Genomic DNA, 18,019 nt, shown 5'->3' with positions numbered 1-18,019 from the left:
GCCGTTTGCATTATACGTCATCTCCGCTATTTATTAGATTAATTGAGTACATCGAAAGGTGTCTGAACTGCTCGCAGTGCTTGTGGTAGGTTTTACTTCCCGCAATCATGCGAACAGTTCAGGCTAAGAGACAACTAAGTGACGTGGTCGATGACACTCCCTTACTAATTCTGCACTCCCATTAAACGCCCTTTTGACCGTTAGGCACGCCTGCGTTCTGATCTCCACTCCCCGTTTTCAAGCACCTTCCCCTGTTACCACCCACAAACGGTACATTCTGTCAATCAAATTAGCAGCCCCTCGCTGTTTTGCGAGCGCTCGATTTCCGACCGCAATGACTGGTTGGCGCATGCGCATTACGACCCATGCGCAGGTGTGCGAACATCGCTCGGAGCGAGCGGCCGCTTACGAGCGGCTCTGAATCAGGCCCACAGTTTGTATGTATCTTTACTTGTGTACATGCGAGTTTCCACCAACAGTCCAAAGACATGCTAGTAGGTCATGGCTGCTAATGGCTTTAGCCGTGTGTGTGTGTGACGCAGAATTTAGGGTGAGAGCTTCACCGGCGCTCGGATACATGTGACTGATCTTTCTCGGCTAAGTGCTGAGTAATATGTCTGCACTGTATAATAATAATTACAGGTCTTCCAGTTTAGTCGATGTTCCTGTGCCCCCCCCCTTTGTCTTCTGGATAAGGGGCCGATGTATAAGCTATATGACAGAATACCGTGCATGCTACTAGCCCCTGAGTAAGTTACCCCAGTGTTCCCGGCAGCTGTCAGGAAGGACACGCTGAGGGGAAAGGTCATCTGTCAGGTCCTATATATTATTTATTTGTCCTCCTGTCTGCGGCGGATAATTGTACACAATGCATCTCTTATTCTCCCAACGCTACAAGCTTACATTTATTAACCCAGTAATATATTCAAGATGTCTAAAGCCTCATTCACATTTATGGCTTAGCGCCTTCTGAAATTCATCCTGTACGGCCATATGTACCACTGGCATTCATTTTTACATCTTTCCTTAAAAATGATTGCTGTATGCATTAAATCGCCCATAAGTCATTCTCTCTGGATCCTGTGTCTGCCGTAAAAATGAGCCATAAAGTCAGGTTCATGTAACTGGTCTCAGTCCAGGTCTTGCGGGTTCAGAGCAGACGTTCAGCCGCTGTCTGTTTCCGTGAGATTTGGCGCGCTCCTCCCGCCCTAACCGGACACCCCATCTGTTCACTAATTTGTGCATGAAATTAATAGCACAATATTGGCTCTGTGCCCCAGAGCTGCCGCTTGGCTCATTGAGTTATATAATCTGCTCTTCCTCACTTCTCCACCATAGTGAGGTCCCAGCCCAGCGCTGCACAGGATGACGCAATACATTCTGGAAAGTTCCGTTCTAGCGAACCAGACTTGTCACTGCTCATGGACGATTGCTTTAGTTGTAGAAAAATGTGACACATCTATAAATGCCTTCTGTCCGCCATCTTGGAATTATTGGCTTGTACACGCCCCACTGCAACTTTAACTAAACACGATGCATCGGATCTCTAAATTCCCGTGGGGTTTTCGGAATAGCAGCAATTATTATTCTAATTAGAGCTTTCCTTTTTAATATCCAAATTTTTTTAAAGTTTGAGGTCACCATTGCCGGCCAAATGAGGCCGCTGGTGCAATGCTTTGGCCGGCCTGCTCGGCAGCAATTACAGCGCGGAACCTCGGTTACTGCTGTGATCTTATTTCATCTGTGTACAGATCTCTGCCTTGGCTTTGTCCGCTGGTCCTTCGCCTATACGTGTTTTGGCTGCCTACATTTTTAAATGTTGTAAAAACACTTCTCTGTGTGGTCTCCTGCAATAGGTCATTGTGCTGGGTGCGCCATCCGATCGCCCTGTGTTTCTATAGACGTAGCACAACAAACAGAGGCAGAAGTGTGCACAGCCAGGTTACATTAGTAGCGCCGCGGTTCCCGGAATATTATATAACATTCACTGTGACCCTTTTCTTTCCTGGCTCTAAATGTGTTGTCAGCGCAGGCAGAGTGTACGCTGTGATTGACCGTCTCCGCACTACTATAGCTAATCTGTGCAGACTTGTGTGATGCTCTGTGGTTAGGAAGGCAGTGTTAGTATTGTTAGTAGGTATTTATTATTTAGATTTTACTCAAACTTGGCTAATCCTATAAATTACTCTTTTTTTTTTTTTTGGCCGTTAATAGGTTTAGATTGTTGTTATATAATAGTTTTACAGTAGACCGGCGTGAAAATCTATTGTGCAGGGGCGAAAAGCAAAGCGGACTGTCATTCTGCTGTGCGCTGACCGTCTGTTTTGCAGGGCGCTGATTGGCAGCTCTGCTTGCCTGAAGGTTTTAGTTATAACTGCAGGAATCTTTGTACACCGACCCCGGTGATAGACACATGGCCTCCCGTGGTGGGCCAAAACATTCAAACCTGTTGGGTCAACTTCCCTTCCTCCCAAACCCTCGTCCCCAGAGTCTGTCACCATCCAAAGTAATTAGGATAACGTCTCATGCTGCAGATTAAGAAAACAAGGATATGTAACTGTGATATGAACAGCAGGAAATGTGCCGGGTTCTAGAGACAAAAGAGGAGTTTCTGGTAGTTTAGAAGTTGCTCCCCTGGCGAGGTCGGGCCACGTGGGCTTCCGGTCATCTTCACATTCACAGTATAAAAAGTTTTCTAGTGCGTAAAATAAATTATTTGTTGTTTCTAAGCAACAAACTTTAGAAAACGCTGTGTAAGTCGCACGTTCAAAGAAACACGCACGGTACTTTTAGGGGGAGGCGAAGGAACGATTCCGGTGTGGAAAACACACACACACTGTATATACAAAATTGGTCAAGTATATAAACGTGGTAATAATAATCATATGAGCTTGCGTTTTAAGGGCCTGATTTAGAGATTTTTGGAAAGCCGATACTTACGCAGATTGAGTGATTGTTTGCAATTGCACACGCGCCAAAGCCGCACTGCTCACTCGTAGAGATTGCATTGAGATTACGCTCATACAGAGGAGCCACTTGCAAAGTGAGTGACAGGCAGTCAGCGCCTGGAGAAGGTAGTGGGGGTGGTTATGCAAACGCAGTTGTGTCTGTTTAATCGCCATTTCATGTGTGTACATAAATGAGCCATTGTCATCTCCTGCGCAGCATGAGAGCTCTCTGCAGTATTAGTGGCTGGTCAGACATGACTTACGTGCTGGGTGGTTGCCCGATGTGCGTCCATGTTACCGATGTTCACGCTGTTGTAAGTCATCGTGCGGATATGAGGAGGCAGCAGTTATATTTTAGTAAATGTCACCTGTGAGAGAATGCGGCTACGATTGCATTAGTGTAAATTGCTGGATCAGGGCCACAGTCTAGTTATATTAATGGGTGAATTCTCTGACGTTTGTGTCGTTTCCCTGGGGCTGATGCAGAGTTTAGCGCAAGCCCATTTGCGGAGCATATTTTGCATATCTTTGCGCCTCACCTGCGCCATAATGTAACGATGCAGAGCCCTGTACGCATGACTTTCATCTGAGTAAGGGAAACTGGGCGGTAACTGAAACTGGGGTCACCCAGGGCAGCGTCAGAATTGAGGGCTTTGCGGGGTTGTGCGCACGTGTAATTACTCCTGTTTTCTGACGCATCTTTTACACTAGGGACACAGCTGGTGACAGTGTGCTCCGATAACGATGATATCTATGCAACCAAGCCTACGGATTATCGCGCTCAGGCTGCAGAGATGCGCTGAACTCCGTTTGACGGCGAATATATACGCATTTGTTTTCGTACATGCGATGCGTCCAACTCCCTGTTTCCTAAATGACATGATACAGAGGTTGCGTCACTGACGATTGTAGCTAAACTTACTGTGCTGGTAAATAAAATTCTAGCTGTGATTTGCCCTTAGCGTGGAACAGAAGCGTGCGCACATGTAGGTTTTAGCCAGTGGGTTTGTCCCTTCTGTGGGCTGTATTGTCTGATGCCCAGAAAAGAAATGGATGAGACCTGAAAAGGCAGGAGAACCTGTTTCTCTGCCCGTACACAACCCGCATCTCCTGCCTGTACCAACTCGCTGCTCAGGATGGTATCGGAGTAAAACTATTCATACAAGTGATCTGAAAATAAATGAGCCAATACTTCCCCCCCTTTAGCTAGATGTGATTGGGCAGAGATTGCATCGAGAGAAGATAAAGGGCCTGATTCAGAGCCGCTCGTAAGCGGCCGCTTGTTCGTTCCGAGCGATGTTTGCAACTGCGCATGCGTACGGATCGTTATACGCATGCGCGAACCAGTCACTGCGGTCGAAATTCATGCGCTCGCAAAATAGCGAATGCCTGATAATTTGAGTGACAGGAGTAGGCGTATGTGGGTGGTAACGGGGGAAGGTGCTTGAAAACGGGGAGTGGAAATCAGAACGCAGGCGTGCTTAAAGGTCAAAACGGGCGTTTTAAGGGTGTGCATAATTAATACTGGGGCGTCACTGACCACGTCACTGGGTTATTTTATAGTCAGAACTGCTCGCAAATTTGTGGTAGCAAACACCACCCACAAGAATAGCGAGCAGTTCATACGCTGTTCGATGTACTCGATTAATCTAATAAATAGCGGACATGACGTATGATGCGAGCGGCCAGGGGGCGTCTTTTTCAAAATTACAACCGCAAGTTTTGTTCGCTCGTTCAGACCTAGAGGCGTCAACAGACCGCAAAGAGCGAACGGTTCATTTGAATAGCCACCCCTTTTTGTTGAACGAACGGCCGCAAATAGCGACCGGCTCTGAATCAGGCCCAAAGTTCCTTCTCCGGGCTACACTCACTCCTTGAAGTTATTGGTGGCAGTGGTGCATTAGTTGTCTATGTCTTATGTGTCTTATACAGTAATTACATAGCAGCTGTCACAGCATATTCCCCAGTAAGCTATTCCCATAGGTTTCATTGAAAATGTGAATTTATTATTTATTAACATTTTATTTTTTGTATAAAGTGATCCCTCCCTTTCCGAATTAGTATAGAATTAAAGGTGGAATTATCCATTTTAATTCATTTGCTGTCAGATTCTAAGGTTACCCTGGAAGATATAAATTCACAGCGTCTACTTGTTACATCGGGGTCTCTGCTCCAGTTTAGGGGCGATTCTCTGCCTACTCTCTGTTGTCTATACGATTGAAGAAGGGAAATGTTTATTTTGAAGCATTATAGAGAGTGAAGAACTTTTGGTGCAGATGTCAAAATTTCCGTCCGATTGTTCCTCACATACCAAGTCTACAATATTCCATATTACCAGCAATTCTTTCACTTAATCCAAGCGCCAGAGTCCCTGCCAGCATGCCTGGACACAGTACAGAGGTCGGCAACTCTTGGAGTCTTTAATTACGTGTCCTAATTAATTCCAATTTCCAGCTCGGTCGCGGTAATCGCTGTCTGTCTTCACAAATCGCTCCGACAGATTCTTTCCTCTGTTTCCGTTTTAATGACAATGGAAAATTGTCCAAAAAAAATGCTAGAAATGTGAAAAATGCTGCGGAATCTGTACTGAATAAACCCATCTGTGAAGTTTCCATCTGTCAAACAACATTAAAAACATTTTGCCCCGTTTGAGGCTTCTGTTTTGACATTTTAAAGTACACGACACTAATTCATATTCATATAGCCTGCAAGTGTTGTCATGCCAGCAAAATATAAGGTGTGTGCTATAATATATGCAAGACCGTATCCTCCATGATAACATCTGTAATAAATAGGTTTCTGGCAATTTTCAGGCTTTCATCCTTTTCAAAGTGCAGATTTATCTGGGGAAAAGGGAAACGGCGGCCTGCGGCTTGTGCCATGGCCGGAACTCTGTGATTGTGTCACAATACGGCATCTAGCGTAATGCATTGCAGTAGCGCTAAACCATGCTGGCCGCATTTCATATAATGACTGTGGGGTTTTCAGAATACTGGGTGATCTCCCTGACTCCAAGGAGAGTCTGCAAATCTCCCTGAAGCCGGGCCAGACAGAAATCCTATGGGCGGAACCCAAAATGAGTGGGAGTGGTCTGGTTGTTACGCTGCAGGTCACATGATTATGTTCCTTCTGGGGTGGACCATCTAAAGCTCACATTTACCATATTGTATTGATGTAACCTATGTTTGGTCCTAATAGATTTAATGGAAGCAACTTGTTTTAAAGCCACATGATAATATTAATAGTAGTTGATGGTCATGCATTTTACCAACGCCGGCCTGTCAGAGATTTGTTTGTGTTTTTTTCAAAAGTGTAATTGTTAATGAACATTCAGAGCCGCTCGCAAGCGCTGTGCGCTCGAAAGCAGCCCGATGGTTGCGCACCCGCCACGTCCCGCGTGCTCGTGCCCCCCGCTGAGCGACTGAAGTTCAGTCGCTACCGGGCTATCGATGTTGATTGACAGCTCGCCCCATTTTGTGGGAATGTGCCCTTACCAGAGTCCTCTGCGTTACTGTCCTAATATATTGTAGACTTTAGGGGTCTATTTACTAAGCTGTGTAAGGAGATAAAGTGAACGTTGATAAGGTACCAGCCAATCAGGTCCTAACTGCCATGTCACAGGCTGTGTTTGAAAAATGGCAGTCAGTTAGGAGCTGATTGGCTGGCACCTTATCACCGTTCACTTTATCTCCTAAAGCAGCGCACACACTTGGCGATATTAATGGGCGATTGAACGATTACGACATCGTAATCGTTCAATCGCTCATTAATCGTGCCTACACTGAGCGACATATCGTTCCTGATCACAGTAGTTCCTGATCCCCTGTTGTGCCTACACTGAGCGACATATCGTTCCTGATCACAGTAGTTCCTGATCCCCTGTAGTGCCTACACTGAACGATATGCCGATCACTGTAGGCACTACAGGGGATCAGGAACTACTGTATGATTACGATGTCGTAATCGTACTGTCTTTCCTAATCGCCTAGTGTGTACGCTGCTTAACACAGCTTAGTAAATAGACCCCATAGTCTGCTGTACGCATTCTATCTAGGGGATGCGGTGAATATCCCGATAGTCAGGATACTGGCGCTTAGATTGCTGGCGCTGGAATCCCAACACCTATCAGAATCCTGACTCCAGCATCCCGACAGTAAGTAGTGGGGATTTGGGGGAGGGTTAGGGGTTGGGTACTAGTGGGAGGGTTAGGGTTAGACACACTAGGGGAATGGTTAGGGTTAGGCACTAGGGTTAGGTTGTGTGGGATGATGACGTTGGGTTTAGGCAGCATGGAGGGAGGTGTAGGGAGAGGGGGAGGGTTAGGATACTGACCGACAGGTGTCGGTATCCTCCTAACCCTATCGGGATGACAGAATTGGGATTCTAACCGCCGACATCCCGTAACCCAACCCCTATATAAACATTCCTTGCACTTGCCTACACGCAGGTTATTAAAAATGTAAATCTGGATATACCGTCACTCAATAAATTATGAAACTGTTAACCCAATGGTGTTGTAAAGCTTATGACTAGATCCAGACAAAGAGCGCTAAATTAAACAATTTATTACATAATGCATATTAGACAAGAAATATAAAATATATAAAAATCACACACAATACAAAACAATTACATGCAGACTGGTTCAATATTATTTAAAAGGCACAACAGATAACCCCTGCAGAAAGTATCTCTGGCGTCTTATATTAGATATAGCACTTTTTCAATGTGATTATCGGCCTCCAAACAAATAATTAAAATAGATCGCCCGTTGTGACAAGGCTACTTAGCGTATGTGTATATGTGTGTGTGTGTGTGTGTGTGTGTGTGTGTGTGTATATATATATATATATATATATATATATATATATATGTATATATATATATGTATATAACAATCCTTGCTCCATTTGACCAGAGATGGTCTCCACTCTTGTTTTAGCTCAAAGTCACACACTGATGTAATCTCACTAAAATGAGTATTTAGTGCTGATGTGTTCAGTTAGCACCAGATGGCGGCGGCCATTTTTGGATGGCCGTTTTCAGCAGAGTCCATGCGGATGGCTAGTCCGCATGGAATCTGCTGAAAACGGCCATCCAAAAATGGCCGCCGCCAAGGAGGAGACAGACACTAGAGGTCCAGTAAGGACCTCTAGCATTTGTCTCCTCTTTGGCCGCTGGATGTCTGAGTCAGTTATTGTCAACCCCCCCGCAATCCCCACCCGGTGCACGTGCACCGCTAGCCCCCCCCCTAGTTGCGGCCCTGCAGTCTGCATGTAATTGTTTTGTATTGTGTGTGATTTTTATATATTTTATATTTCTTGTCTTTTATGCATTATGTAATAAATAGTTTAATTTAGCGCTCTTTGTCTGGATCTAGTCATAAGCTTTACAACACCAATGGGTTAACAGTTTAATCATTTATTGAGTGACGGTATATCCAGATTCACATTTTCTGGCTGGTTATAGGTGTGCTTACAGGTACTACCTTTTAGGAGCAGCTTATTTACAGACATTATACTTAGATTTATTCTTTTTATGCGCCTGAATTTTTGCTCTTTTGTGACGCAGGTTATTACTCAGCAATATATTTTTTCTGGGTCCACCTGGTCTCTCGTTGGGGTCCGCACATTAGATTTGCAGAAGCCCCATTGCAAACAAAAATGAGCCGCCTATAGATGTTAGGTTAATGGCGGCTAGTGAGACGATATAAGGCCGGGCATTTCTCCTGGGCAGAGCGGGTCTACATAACATTGAACACAATTTACTATGGGGTAGCACTTCTATACAGGGCACTGGTATGATCGACTCACCGGAAGGTTTGTCCGTAGACGTCGGGATGCTGGTGACGGAGGGCATTGTAGGCAGAGGGGGTGGAATCGCCTTTAAGTTTTGATCTCCTTGAATCTCATTGGTAGATATCTGGTGGATGCGGTTGTAGTTGGGCGGCTGGTAGACCTTGTTGGGCTGTTGGGGAGGTTGCGGTATTGGCCTGGATTGGGGCACTTTTTGGCAGTGCTCTTCCAGCTGTGAAATGACAATAGACTGGTTACTGGCCAGAGAGGCTAAGTGCTGATACTTGTGTTCTAGGTCCTTATACTTATTGGTCAGCTGTAACATTTCTGCAGTTTGGTTCAAAACTTTGTTTTCTAGCTGTGAGAGTTCCAGAGCGTTGTCCCTCTTCCTAATGATCTCGTGCAGGAGCTGCATGTACAGCTGGGTCACCCTAGAGTTCATGTTTCGGCTCTCTTTCCGCAAGAGCTTGACCTCGTTGACGATGCCACCGTCCACCTCCACCAGCTGTTGCAGGGTTTCGATCTGTCTCTTCTGCTTCAGGAGCTCCGTGTTCATGTATTCGATCTCCTGCTTCTGCGTCTGACTCTGGAACACCGTGTCCTGCTCTTTGGAGTTAACACAAATGGCCCCGGTGACTTTTTGCTGGGGCACGATAAACGTGTAGCTGCATTTGTCCGACGATTCTGCCGACCGCCTCTCTCTGTTCATGTAAATGAATTCATGCTCCGAGCCCTCGCTGCTCTGGAATTCTTGGGTGCTGCCCCCATGCGTGTTCCCCGCCACCACAAGCAGTAAGAAAACAGCGGCGCTCAGAGGTGTCATGGTCCTTACGCTACAGGTGGAACTCATGGACGCCTGGAATGATCTTCTTCTTGGCGCTGTAAATTAGAAAACAAAAAGCCATTAAAATTACTAATGGCAAGTATATAGGTGTATCTTCTGAAACGGGGGTAGGCAACCTCTGGCACTCCAGATACTGTGGCACTACACATCCCAGCATTCCTTGGTACAGTTTTGCTTTGAGGGCATGCTGGGATGTGTAGTTCCATACCAGCTGGTGTGCCAAAGTTGCCTACCCTGGTTCTAAAAGACGCTATACGGAGGACGTGATTGTTTAAAAATTAATGTAACTATATTTTAAATGATAAGTGTAAGCAACATATAGGTCTCGGATCTCTTATCCGGAAACCATGCAGAACGAACATAATCATCATTTTCCAGTAATCCTATCACAGAGCTAACCAGTTATATCACTGCGAGGAGCACTGCTAACCCATGTCATATAGAGGGTGCATAGGGCTCCTTCTCATATGTAAGTTGGTTTATTTTAGGCAAGGTGCTCCGAAGTACTGCAATACCCCCCTATCTGGGGCACTTGAGCTCCCAGGCATTACAGATGATGGATCCCTTACATGTGCTGGGAATAGCTGCTGGTTATATATAAGCGTGTCCTGCAGTCTGTCACATCCCTTTGCTGACAGCTGCCATGTTATAAAAGCTGCTTAGCACAGTATGGCTTTGCTTTTCTGTATGTAATTAGAGGAAATCTGTAGGAGTTCTCACAGGGGCTGCAGGATGTGCGCTATGGGGCTGCAGTGTGTGTGCTATGGGGCTGCAGTGTGTGTGCTATGGGGCTGCAGGATGCGTGCTATGGGGCTGCTGTGTGTGTGCTATGGGGCTGCAGGATGCGTGCTATGGGGCTGCAGGATGTGCGCTATGGGGCTGCTGTGTGTGTGCTATGGGGCTGCAGGATGTGTGCTATGGGGCTGCAGTGTGTGTGCTATGGGGCTGCAGTGTGTGTGCTATGGGGCTGCAGGATGCGTGCTATGGGGCTGCTGTGTGTGTGCTATGGGGCTGCAGGATGCGTGCTATGGGGCTGCTGTATGTGTGCTATGGGGCTGCAGGGTGTGTGCTATGGGGCTGCGGCGTGTGCGCTATGGGGCTGCTGTATATGTGCTATGGGGCTGCAGGATGCATGCTATGGGGCTGCAGCGTGTGCGCTATGGGGCTGCTGTATATGTGCTATGGGGCTGTGGGATGCGTGCTATGGGGCTGCGGGATGCGTCCCATGGGGCTGCGGGATGCGTCCCATGGGGCTGCAGGGTGCGTGCTATGGGGCTGCGGCGTGCGTGCTATGGGGCTGCAGGATGCGTGCTATGGGGCTGCGGCGTGTGTGCTATGGGGCTGCAGGATGTGTGCTATGGGGCTGCAGGGTGTGTGCTATGGGGCTGCAGTGTGTGTGCTATGGGGCTGCAGTGTGTGTGCTATGGGGCTGCAGTGTGTGTGCTATGGGGCTGCAGTGTGTGTGCTATGGGGCTGCAGGATGTGTGCTATGGGGCTGCAGGATGCGTGCTATGGGGCTGCTGTGTGTGTGCTATGGGGCTGCAGGATGTGTGCTATGGGGCTGCAGGATGTGTGCTATGGGGCTGCTGTATGTGTGCTATGGGGCTGCAGGGTGTGTGCTATGGGGCTGCGGCGTGTGCGCTATGGGGCTGCTGTATATGTGCTATGGGGCTGCAGGATGAGTGCTATGGGGCTGCTGTGTGTGTGCTATGGGGCTGCAGGATGCGTGCTATGGGGCTGCAGGATGTGTGCTATGGGGCTGCTGTATGTGTGCTATGGGGCTGCAGGGTGTGTGCTATGGGGCTGCGGCGTGTGCGCTATGGGGCTGCTGTATATGTGCTATGGGGCTGCAGGATGCATGCTATGGGGCTGCAGCGTGTGCGCTATGGGGCTGCTGTATATGTGCTATGGGGCTGCGGGATGCGTGCTATGGGGCTGCGGGATGCGTGCTATGGGGCTGCGGCGTGCGTGCTATGGGGCTGCGGCGTGCGTGCTATGGGGCTGCGGCGTGCGTGCTGTGGGGCTGCGGCGTGCGTGCTGTGGGGCTGCGGCGTGCGTGCTGTGGGGCTGCGGCGTGCGTGCTGTGGGGCTGCGGCGTGCGTGCTGTGGGGCTGCGGCGTGCGTGCTGTGGGGCTGCGGCGTGCGTGCTGTGGGGCTGCAGGATGCGTGCTATGGGGCTGCGGCGTGCGTGCTGTGGGGCTGCAGGATGCGTGCTATGGGGCTGCGACGTGTGTGCTATGGGGCTGAGCAAAGATGAGGGAGGTTTTCATTCCGTAAATACCTGCGCAGCCTTAAATCGCACAAGGTTGCGAGGGAACTCCGAGCTTAATTGAATCTAGCCCAAAAAGCTCTTTCTGTTAAAATGTCATTCCTTGGTTTATTAGAATGAACAGTCTGTATTAATTTCTTCATAATAATTTGGCCACTGGGTGGCGCTGTTTGCTGGCATAAGTTTGTGATATTAGTATTTTATGTTGAATGGCAAAATCTATTCTAGTTTCCATTCATTGCAATAACTGCAGATACGTATCACGTTTACCTCCTGTAGAAAATATGTTTACATTTGTCTAAAGGTTTATACACATGAAAAAGGCGGGATTAGAGGACAGGTGCGTACAGCTGGAGTAGAGTTTGTTGCAGCGATTGGTACGAAACACTCGTGTGGGGGGGAAATGCAGTTAGTTTGGGCATCATGATGTATTCCCATTTAAGCCTTTCAAGCAATAAAATGGATCTTCCAATTAATCCCCCCACGGTGCAACCTTCAATACAACACATTCTGCTCCATCTGTACATTCTTTATGTTCAGTAATTAAAACAATGTAGTCAAATATTTGAATCAGGTAATTTGTTGTTTTTTTGTTGGTGGGGTTTTAATGATTGATCACTAACTTCAGTGGAACCGCTGCCACAGGTCCCAGTATATAGGTGGCTTGTGGCAGTGCATTATGGGATTTGTAGTTTCATAACATCCAGGCAAGCATGACATGCTGGTACATGTAGTAGTTGAAGCTGAACAGTGGCTGGGAATGCTTGACAGCTACAAGCCTCGTTATGTGCCTGCAGTGTGCTCTGATTAGTAACCTGCGCTTTATGTGAATGAGCCCTAAACACGTACATTATTAATTGTATCACAGGCTGACTGACAAGTGCTGTACTGAGGCCAGGCTCCGTTTTTGCGGCAGGACTAGCATGTGTTTCCCATCTTCCTCCTTTAACAATAGCCACTAATAAACTCTAATTAATCAATGAATTCCTTAAGTTTTGCGGCTTGTTAATAACCCACTGTGCTGCCGTCGCCCGGGCTGTCGCTGTAAATATGTGGCTGTGGCTAGACGGGATAAAAATGACACAATTAGCTAAATAAACCACACTTTCAGGCTTCCTTAGCGAGACAGCAGGTCGGCGCAGCGCAGCGCAGAACGGTCCAGCTCTGCTCTCAGCAGCTGTCACCGTTCTGCAACGGCCGCTTTGTGCCGCATAAGTGTGCTAAACATTCCCAGCATTTGTCCCCGGATGGAGACTAGCGCCTGAGTCGCGCTGACGCGTTCAGCCATAATGCTAGTCGATTCGCTGAGGACCCATCATTTAGAACATTTGGGCTCCTACATTGCGGTTTCCGGGTTCCATCATAATTTATGACACCCAGCACCTGCCCCCAGGACCTTCCCAGGATCCGCTGGCAGGGGACAGCACGTTCTGAGGTTATTACAGCCTCCGCTGCGGAGCAGTTCTGTTCAGCCCCCGAGCTCTGCGTTCTGCTACTCGTTTCCACAAACAATCTTGTCCCTGCCTTTATTGTGGGATAAAAGAGGCGCTGGAGGGCGTAACTGCCGAAATGCAAAGTTACTATGTACATGGTGTGCTCCTATTACATTTCCCAGTGCGTAGTGATTATTACAGTGTGTCGCAGAAATAACTTCTATTCCCAGGGAACCCCAACAGTGCATGTTTTCCAGGTCTCCTCACAGAATCACAAATGGAATAATTGGTACCCCCTGTGGCTCTCTTAACATATATCAGTCAGTAACGACCACAGCAGCGCAGCCTATGGAAAACCTGCGCCATCAGTGTGTCCTGATTACCGGAGCTGGGAAACGCTTAGTATAAAGTCACCTGTGGCTGCAGAGGTCTGTCGCAATGTAAGGACTTAACTATATATTGGACCCTCACCTCTGGGATCTCTTAGAAGCCCATGTGGCGGCTTAATTGGGCGTAATGTTGCGATTTGCACCTCTACTGCGTATCCACATGATTCATGTCATTAAACAAGCGTAGGGGGTGGGTCTAGATGACGCAATTCACAATGAATAACGGCATCCAGACAGCACTGAAATGATTTATCCAATCACAGCAAAGACTCAACTGATTCAAAGTAATTTATTATTAGAAAGAAAAAACGTTTGTAATAATCACTTTCTCTTTTCTTGCTTCAGAGTTAGTGGCAGAGCCTTTTTCTCTTAAAGCTTCTAGAATGCTGCTCAGTCTGTCTCCACTGTCTCACTACATACCCTGTTACTGGTACAGCATGATATAAATCCTACTTCTCTCCCACTGTAGTCAGGTACCTAACATACTCCAGTACATACAGGAGCACCCTAATGCTCATGGGACTTGTCCCAGCTGTAGGAATATACTGGCCTTACCACCATTTTATCCCAGGGGCCAGTGCAATATATCATCTCGTTTCAATATTAATATCTAAACTCGGAGAGAAGATTTCGGTATCCGCTCTGCTGAGACCCTCGCGGCGTGGGAAATATTCAACAAATTCACCAATAAAGCGTCATAGAGCGTTTATTTATTGGTGTCAGTGTGGTGCTATTTTACTGAGGTCTGTGTAAAATAACATGCGCGCACAATGCAGCCATTCATCGTCTCCGTCTTAAAGGACCGACTATTCTATTTGGAAAAAAAATAAATTCTACAATGAAATCTTGTACAATGGAGCCTCAGGACCAGGGTTTGGTAACCTCGTCACATTAAATCAATTTGCTGCTGTTGATTTTATTTTTCAGGGTTTTTTTTTTTCCAGAGACGGAATAACGGCCGTGGCCCCCGGAGCTCTTTCCCTGCCCCAGCGTACGGGGAGTCGGGGCAGGTGTAGGCTAGCCACAGGCACCAGTGGTGAGCGCATCTGAGGTTTGGTGTCCTGTGTGGAAGCCCGGTGGAGTCTCTGTTGGTTTTGGGCTACAAGCCCTCTGACAGTGACCGGCCACTTACCTTCGTTTCCACAAACAAAGTTGGATTGGAAATAGTGGGAGGACTATTCAAGTTACCCATAGGCTGGTTCTACGCAGGCCGCTTTGTAACTTCATTAAACTTTACACAACTTTTTTCCTTTTCTTCCTCTTTGAAGAGGCCGTTTTATTAAATCGCTGGTTACAATGAAGTGCGTACTTTCCCTGTGTGGTTGTAATGAAAGAAACAGCCTGGGTGCCGCAGACTGTAGATGCATTTACACCAAGACTCCCAGAATCCTCTGCTGCTTTTTTTAATTTTTTTTTTTTATTAGCGTTTTATGCCAACTAAGATGACTAACAGTTCCTAAGGGGCACAGTGTCCTAAATTACTGCAGATAATGTGAGTGTAGGAGATTCCTTTAGAAGTATGCGTAAAAGATTTTAATTGCGCTGATGGGGATTGGGAAATTTGGGAATTTTTTTTTTTTTTTTCAAGCCAAATTCTTTTCCAGAGCTCACCATAATGATTCTGTTTCCTACGTGCACGATTTGAGTCCCTCCAGCTGTCGCAGAACTGTAAGCCTTGGACGGACAAGACTTGTAGGCTGGGACTTGTAGTTCTACAACATTTTTTTTTAGAGCTGCAGATTGCTGACTCTTGCTATAGCATATAACTTTCTGCATGTAAGGTCACTTGTATAACAGCAAGAAGGCGAAAATAAAGAAAACTTCAGATATATTCGATTTCTGCCTGAAGAAAATAGGTAACAGTAGTGTGTGGGGGGGGGGGGGGGATTGAGGGGAGGGGAGGGGAGGGGATCCTGTGGCAAACATGGGTTTGGCAGATAGACACATGGTAGAGACATTTATGGTAGCAGATAGTTGATTTAAAATGACATAATTACTTCCCCTTCCTAAGTCGTTATATTGTAAACATAAGGTAGGTAGAGAGACCCCTCTTCATTCTATTGTATCAGGTGGATTTTGAATACCCGTGTATTGGGGTTGGCGGCTGCGTTATTCGTAATACGGTCTCCATTTGTCCCCATCTGCCTTGCAACCTAGTAAAATGCTGAGTTGGTTCTATAGGAGAGAAATCGTACAACACATGAGGGGATTACTGACGTTATCGAAGGATGGTTCCATGCCTCCCCCCCCAATTAACGAAGTGACATAAAACGTACTTAGCGCCGCGGCGATGAATGTTGAGGGAGGCATGCCAAACTTGGAGCAATGCTGTCACTTCAGGACGCGCAGTCCCAGGCGACTTCCACTTAAAAGTTTTTGATCGTGGGTTGGAGGGAGATTTGCAGCAATTAAACACCTATAACCTCAGTCGTAGCTTAAGAGAAATTTATAGGTTGCCATCCAAAAACACCTCTCATTTTGGCAGCCAAATTAAAAAAAGTTGCGCAGAGAAGGCGCCGAGTTTGATCAGATATATAGGGGTCTCTGATTATACATTTTGCTTGAGAAATGGAGAGATTTTACTAGCTCTTGGCTGGCAGCCTCCCAGTTATACGTGTAATTAATGACCTCTAAATGTCTAATATTCCCTCGCAGGGTGATGTAACGCGCGATTCGTGCTGGCCGTCGGTTATTAGCTCCTTAGTCCAAAAAGCAATATATGTGGGGAGAGGGGACTCTAGCTGAGAAACTGGGCCAGCGATTATCCAATATTTCCATCGTATTTCATTACCTGAGTGTTAATATAATTTTGTCAAATCCAAGATCTTGTATACATCCACTGAATGTACTGTTCAAATATTCAGTCTGTGCCTGTAATGCTGTAACAGTGACATCAGGGGTTATTTATTTACAAGAGACAAATATACAGTAACCCATAGCAACCTATTAGCAATTGGCTCTGATCAATTTAGTGCAAGTTTTTGATTGGCTGACGCAAATGACCACTCACAATGGTATCATCGTGTTCTCGAACAGGTCATGAAGTTTTTGAAAATTCCCAAAAATATATCGGACTAAACTACAGTATTTGTCAAATTATAAAATTCGAGCAAAGTGACCAGGTTCAACCGTGTTTTGGCTTTAGACAACTACATTTTATAAAATATTTACATTTTTCCATGTAATTTTTTACTCAAACCCCCCAACGTTTGCATTTCAGATTTAAGTCGTTTAAAATAACAAAACAAAACAAAACAAAAACTCCTGTAAAATGTTTTCCATTAAAGCTTTAACAGGCAGGAAAGAAAGAGAAGGTTTTATGCTGTGTATTTACACATTGTCAGCAAATTAGGCAAATATGTTCTGAGATCATTGTAAAAACACAGTAATGTTTATTATATAGCAATATAATATTACTAATAAATTACAGGCAGTGCGGGCCGATTACCGCATGTCTGTACCTGGCGTTTCCATGTCAGCAACTTTATAGCATTTACATTATGCTAAAATATAATAAATCATCCATCTGGATGCAGCCTAACAAAACAAAACCATACGGATAGAGTCGGGACTACACGGCCAGCCACAATTTACGTTATTCCGCAAAGCATATGAGGGTGACTATAACTCGTTATAGGTGTTCTTTATCTTAGTAATTCTAGGATGGCCAAGTATGAACAGTATCATTATTCTTGTTACTATTATGCTACGTGTGAGTGTGCCGTGTTGCTACTTATCACTGCCAGTTCCAGCTGCTGCGTTGGTTCTGATGTCGGCAGTTCCATGAAACACTTAGATCTTCTCCCACAGACTGTTTCCATTCGTCAGGTTTGGGGATGAGCATTTGTGGGCCAGGAAGTTGGCAACTGGCTCTCTCCACCTGCTCTGTGCACATGTAAAGCTCTAAGCAACGCTCCCAAAATAAAATCCTGACGTTCCGCTGTCTTTGTCCTCCTTTATATGAATCTTTCCTGTTACACCCCCACACCGGCTTCTAATAATGCCTGCTCCTGCGCGAAGCGTCATTGTGCGTCTTGTAGCCTTGTATGAAGGACGCTCGGCCTGACAAGGCTTCCCCTGGCTTACAGGGTGTTCCCTGCATTATATTTCACTAGATATAACCTAAAACCTCCACCCCATCATTAACTGTGTTTAGATATATTCTCAACCAAAATGTATCTTACTGATAATGTGTTTGGTTTTAATTGGTGAATAAATTTGGCTGTCCTTATACTCCCGACTCTCGCCGCTACGTCCCTGGCGTTCCTCACCTTAGAACTAAAAAGTGCTGCGGGTTTCTATGGAGAGTTTCTGTTCAGACTCCAGGGGATATATAGTTAC

The 18,019-nt window shown here is 46.2% G+C and overlaps 2 protein-coding genes across 2 annotated transcripts in view; one reads left to right on the top strand and one right to left on the bottom strand.

The window, feature by feature from the left end:
* The window catches only part of RALGPS1 (Ral GEF with PH domain and SH3 binding motif 1), a gene marked incomplete at its 3' end in the record, with an annotated part of 253,237 nt that overhangs the window by 148,810 nt on the left and 86,408 nt on the right, over positions 1–18,019 (top strand). The gene's annotated exons all lie outside the window — the stretch shown is intronic.
* Positions 1–18,019, bottom strand: part of ANGPTL2 (angiopoietin like 2) — a 32,102-nt gene that overhangs the window by 7,524 nt on the left and 6,559 nt on the right. Inside the window, exon 2 of the mRNA XM_088465568.1 lies at positions 8,762–9,622. Coding sequence (XP_088321694.1) covers positions 8,762–9,593 — 832 coding nt within the window. The 5' untranslated portion in view covers positions 9,594–9,622. The remainder of the gene's footprint in view (positions 1–8,761; positions 9,623–18,019) is intronic.

The sequence above is a fragment of the Taudactylus pleione genome, unplaced genomic scaffold (genome assembly GCF_031769625.1).
Source record: "Taudactylus pleione unplaced genomic scaffold, aTauple2 ptg001997l, whole genome shotgun sequence".
Lineage (NCBI taxonomy): Eukaryota > Metazoa > Chordata > Amphibia > Anura > Myobatrachidae > Taudactylus > Taudactylus pleione.
The sequence above is the reverse complement of the archived record's forward strand: the minus strand, read 5'-3'. Positions and strand labels throughout refer to the sequence as shown.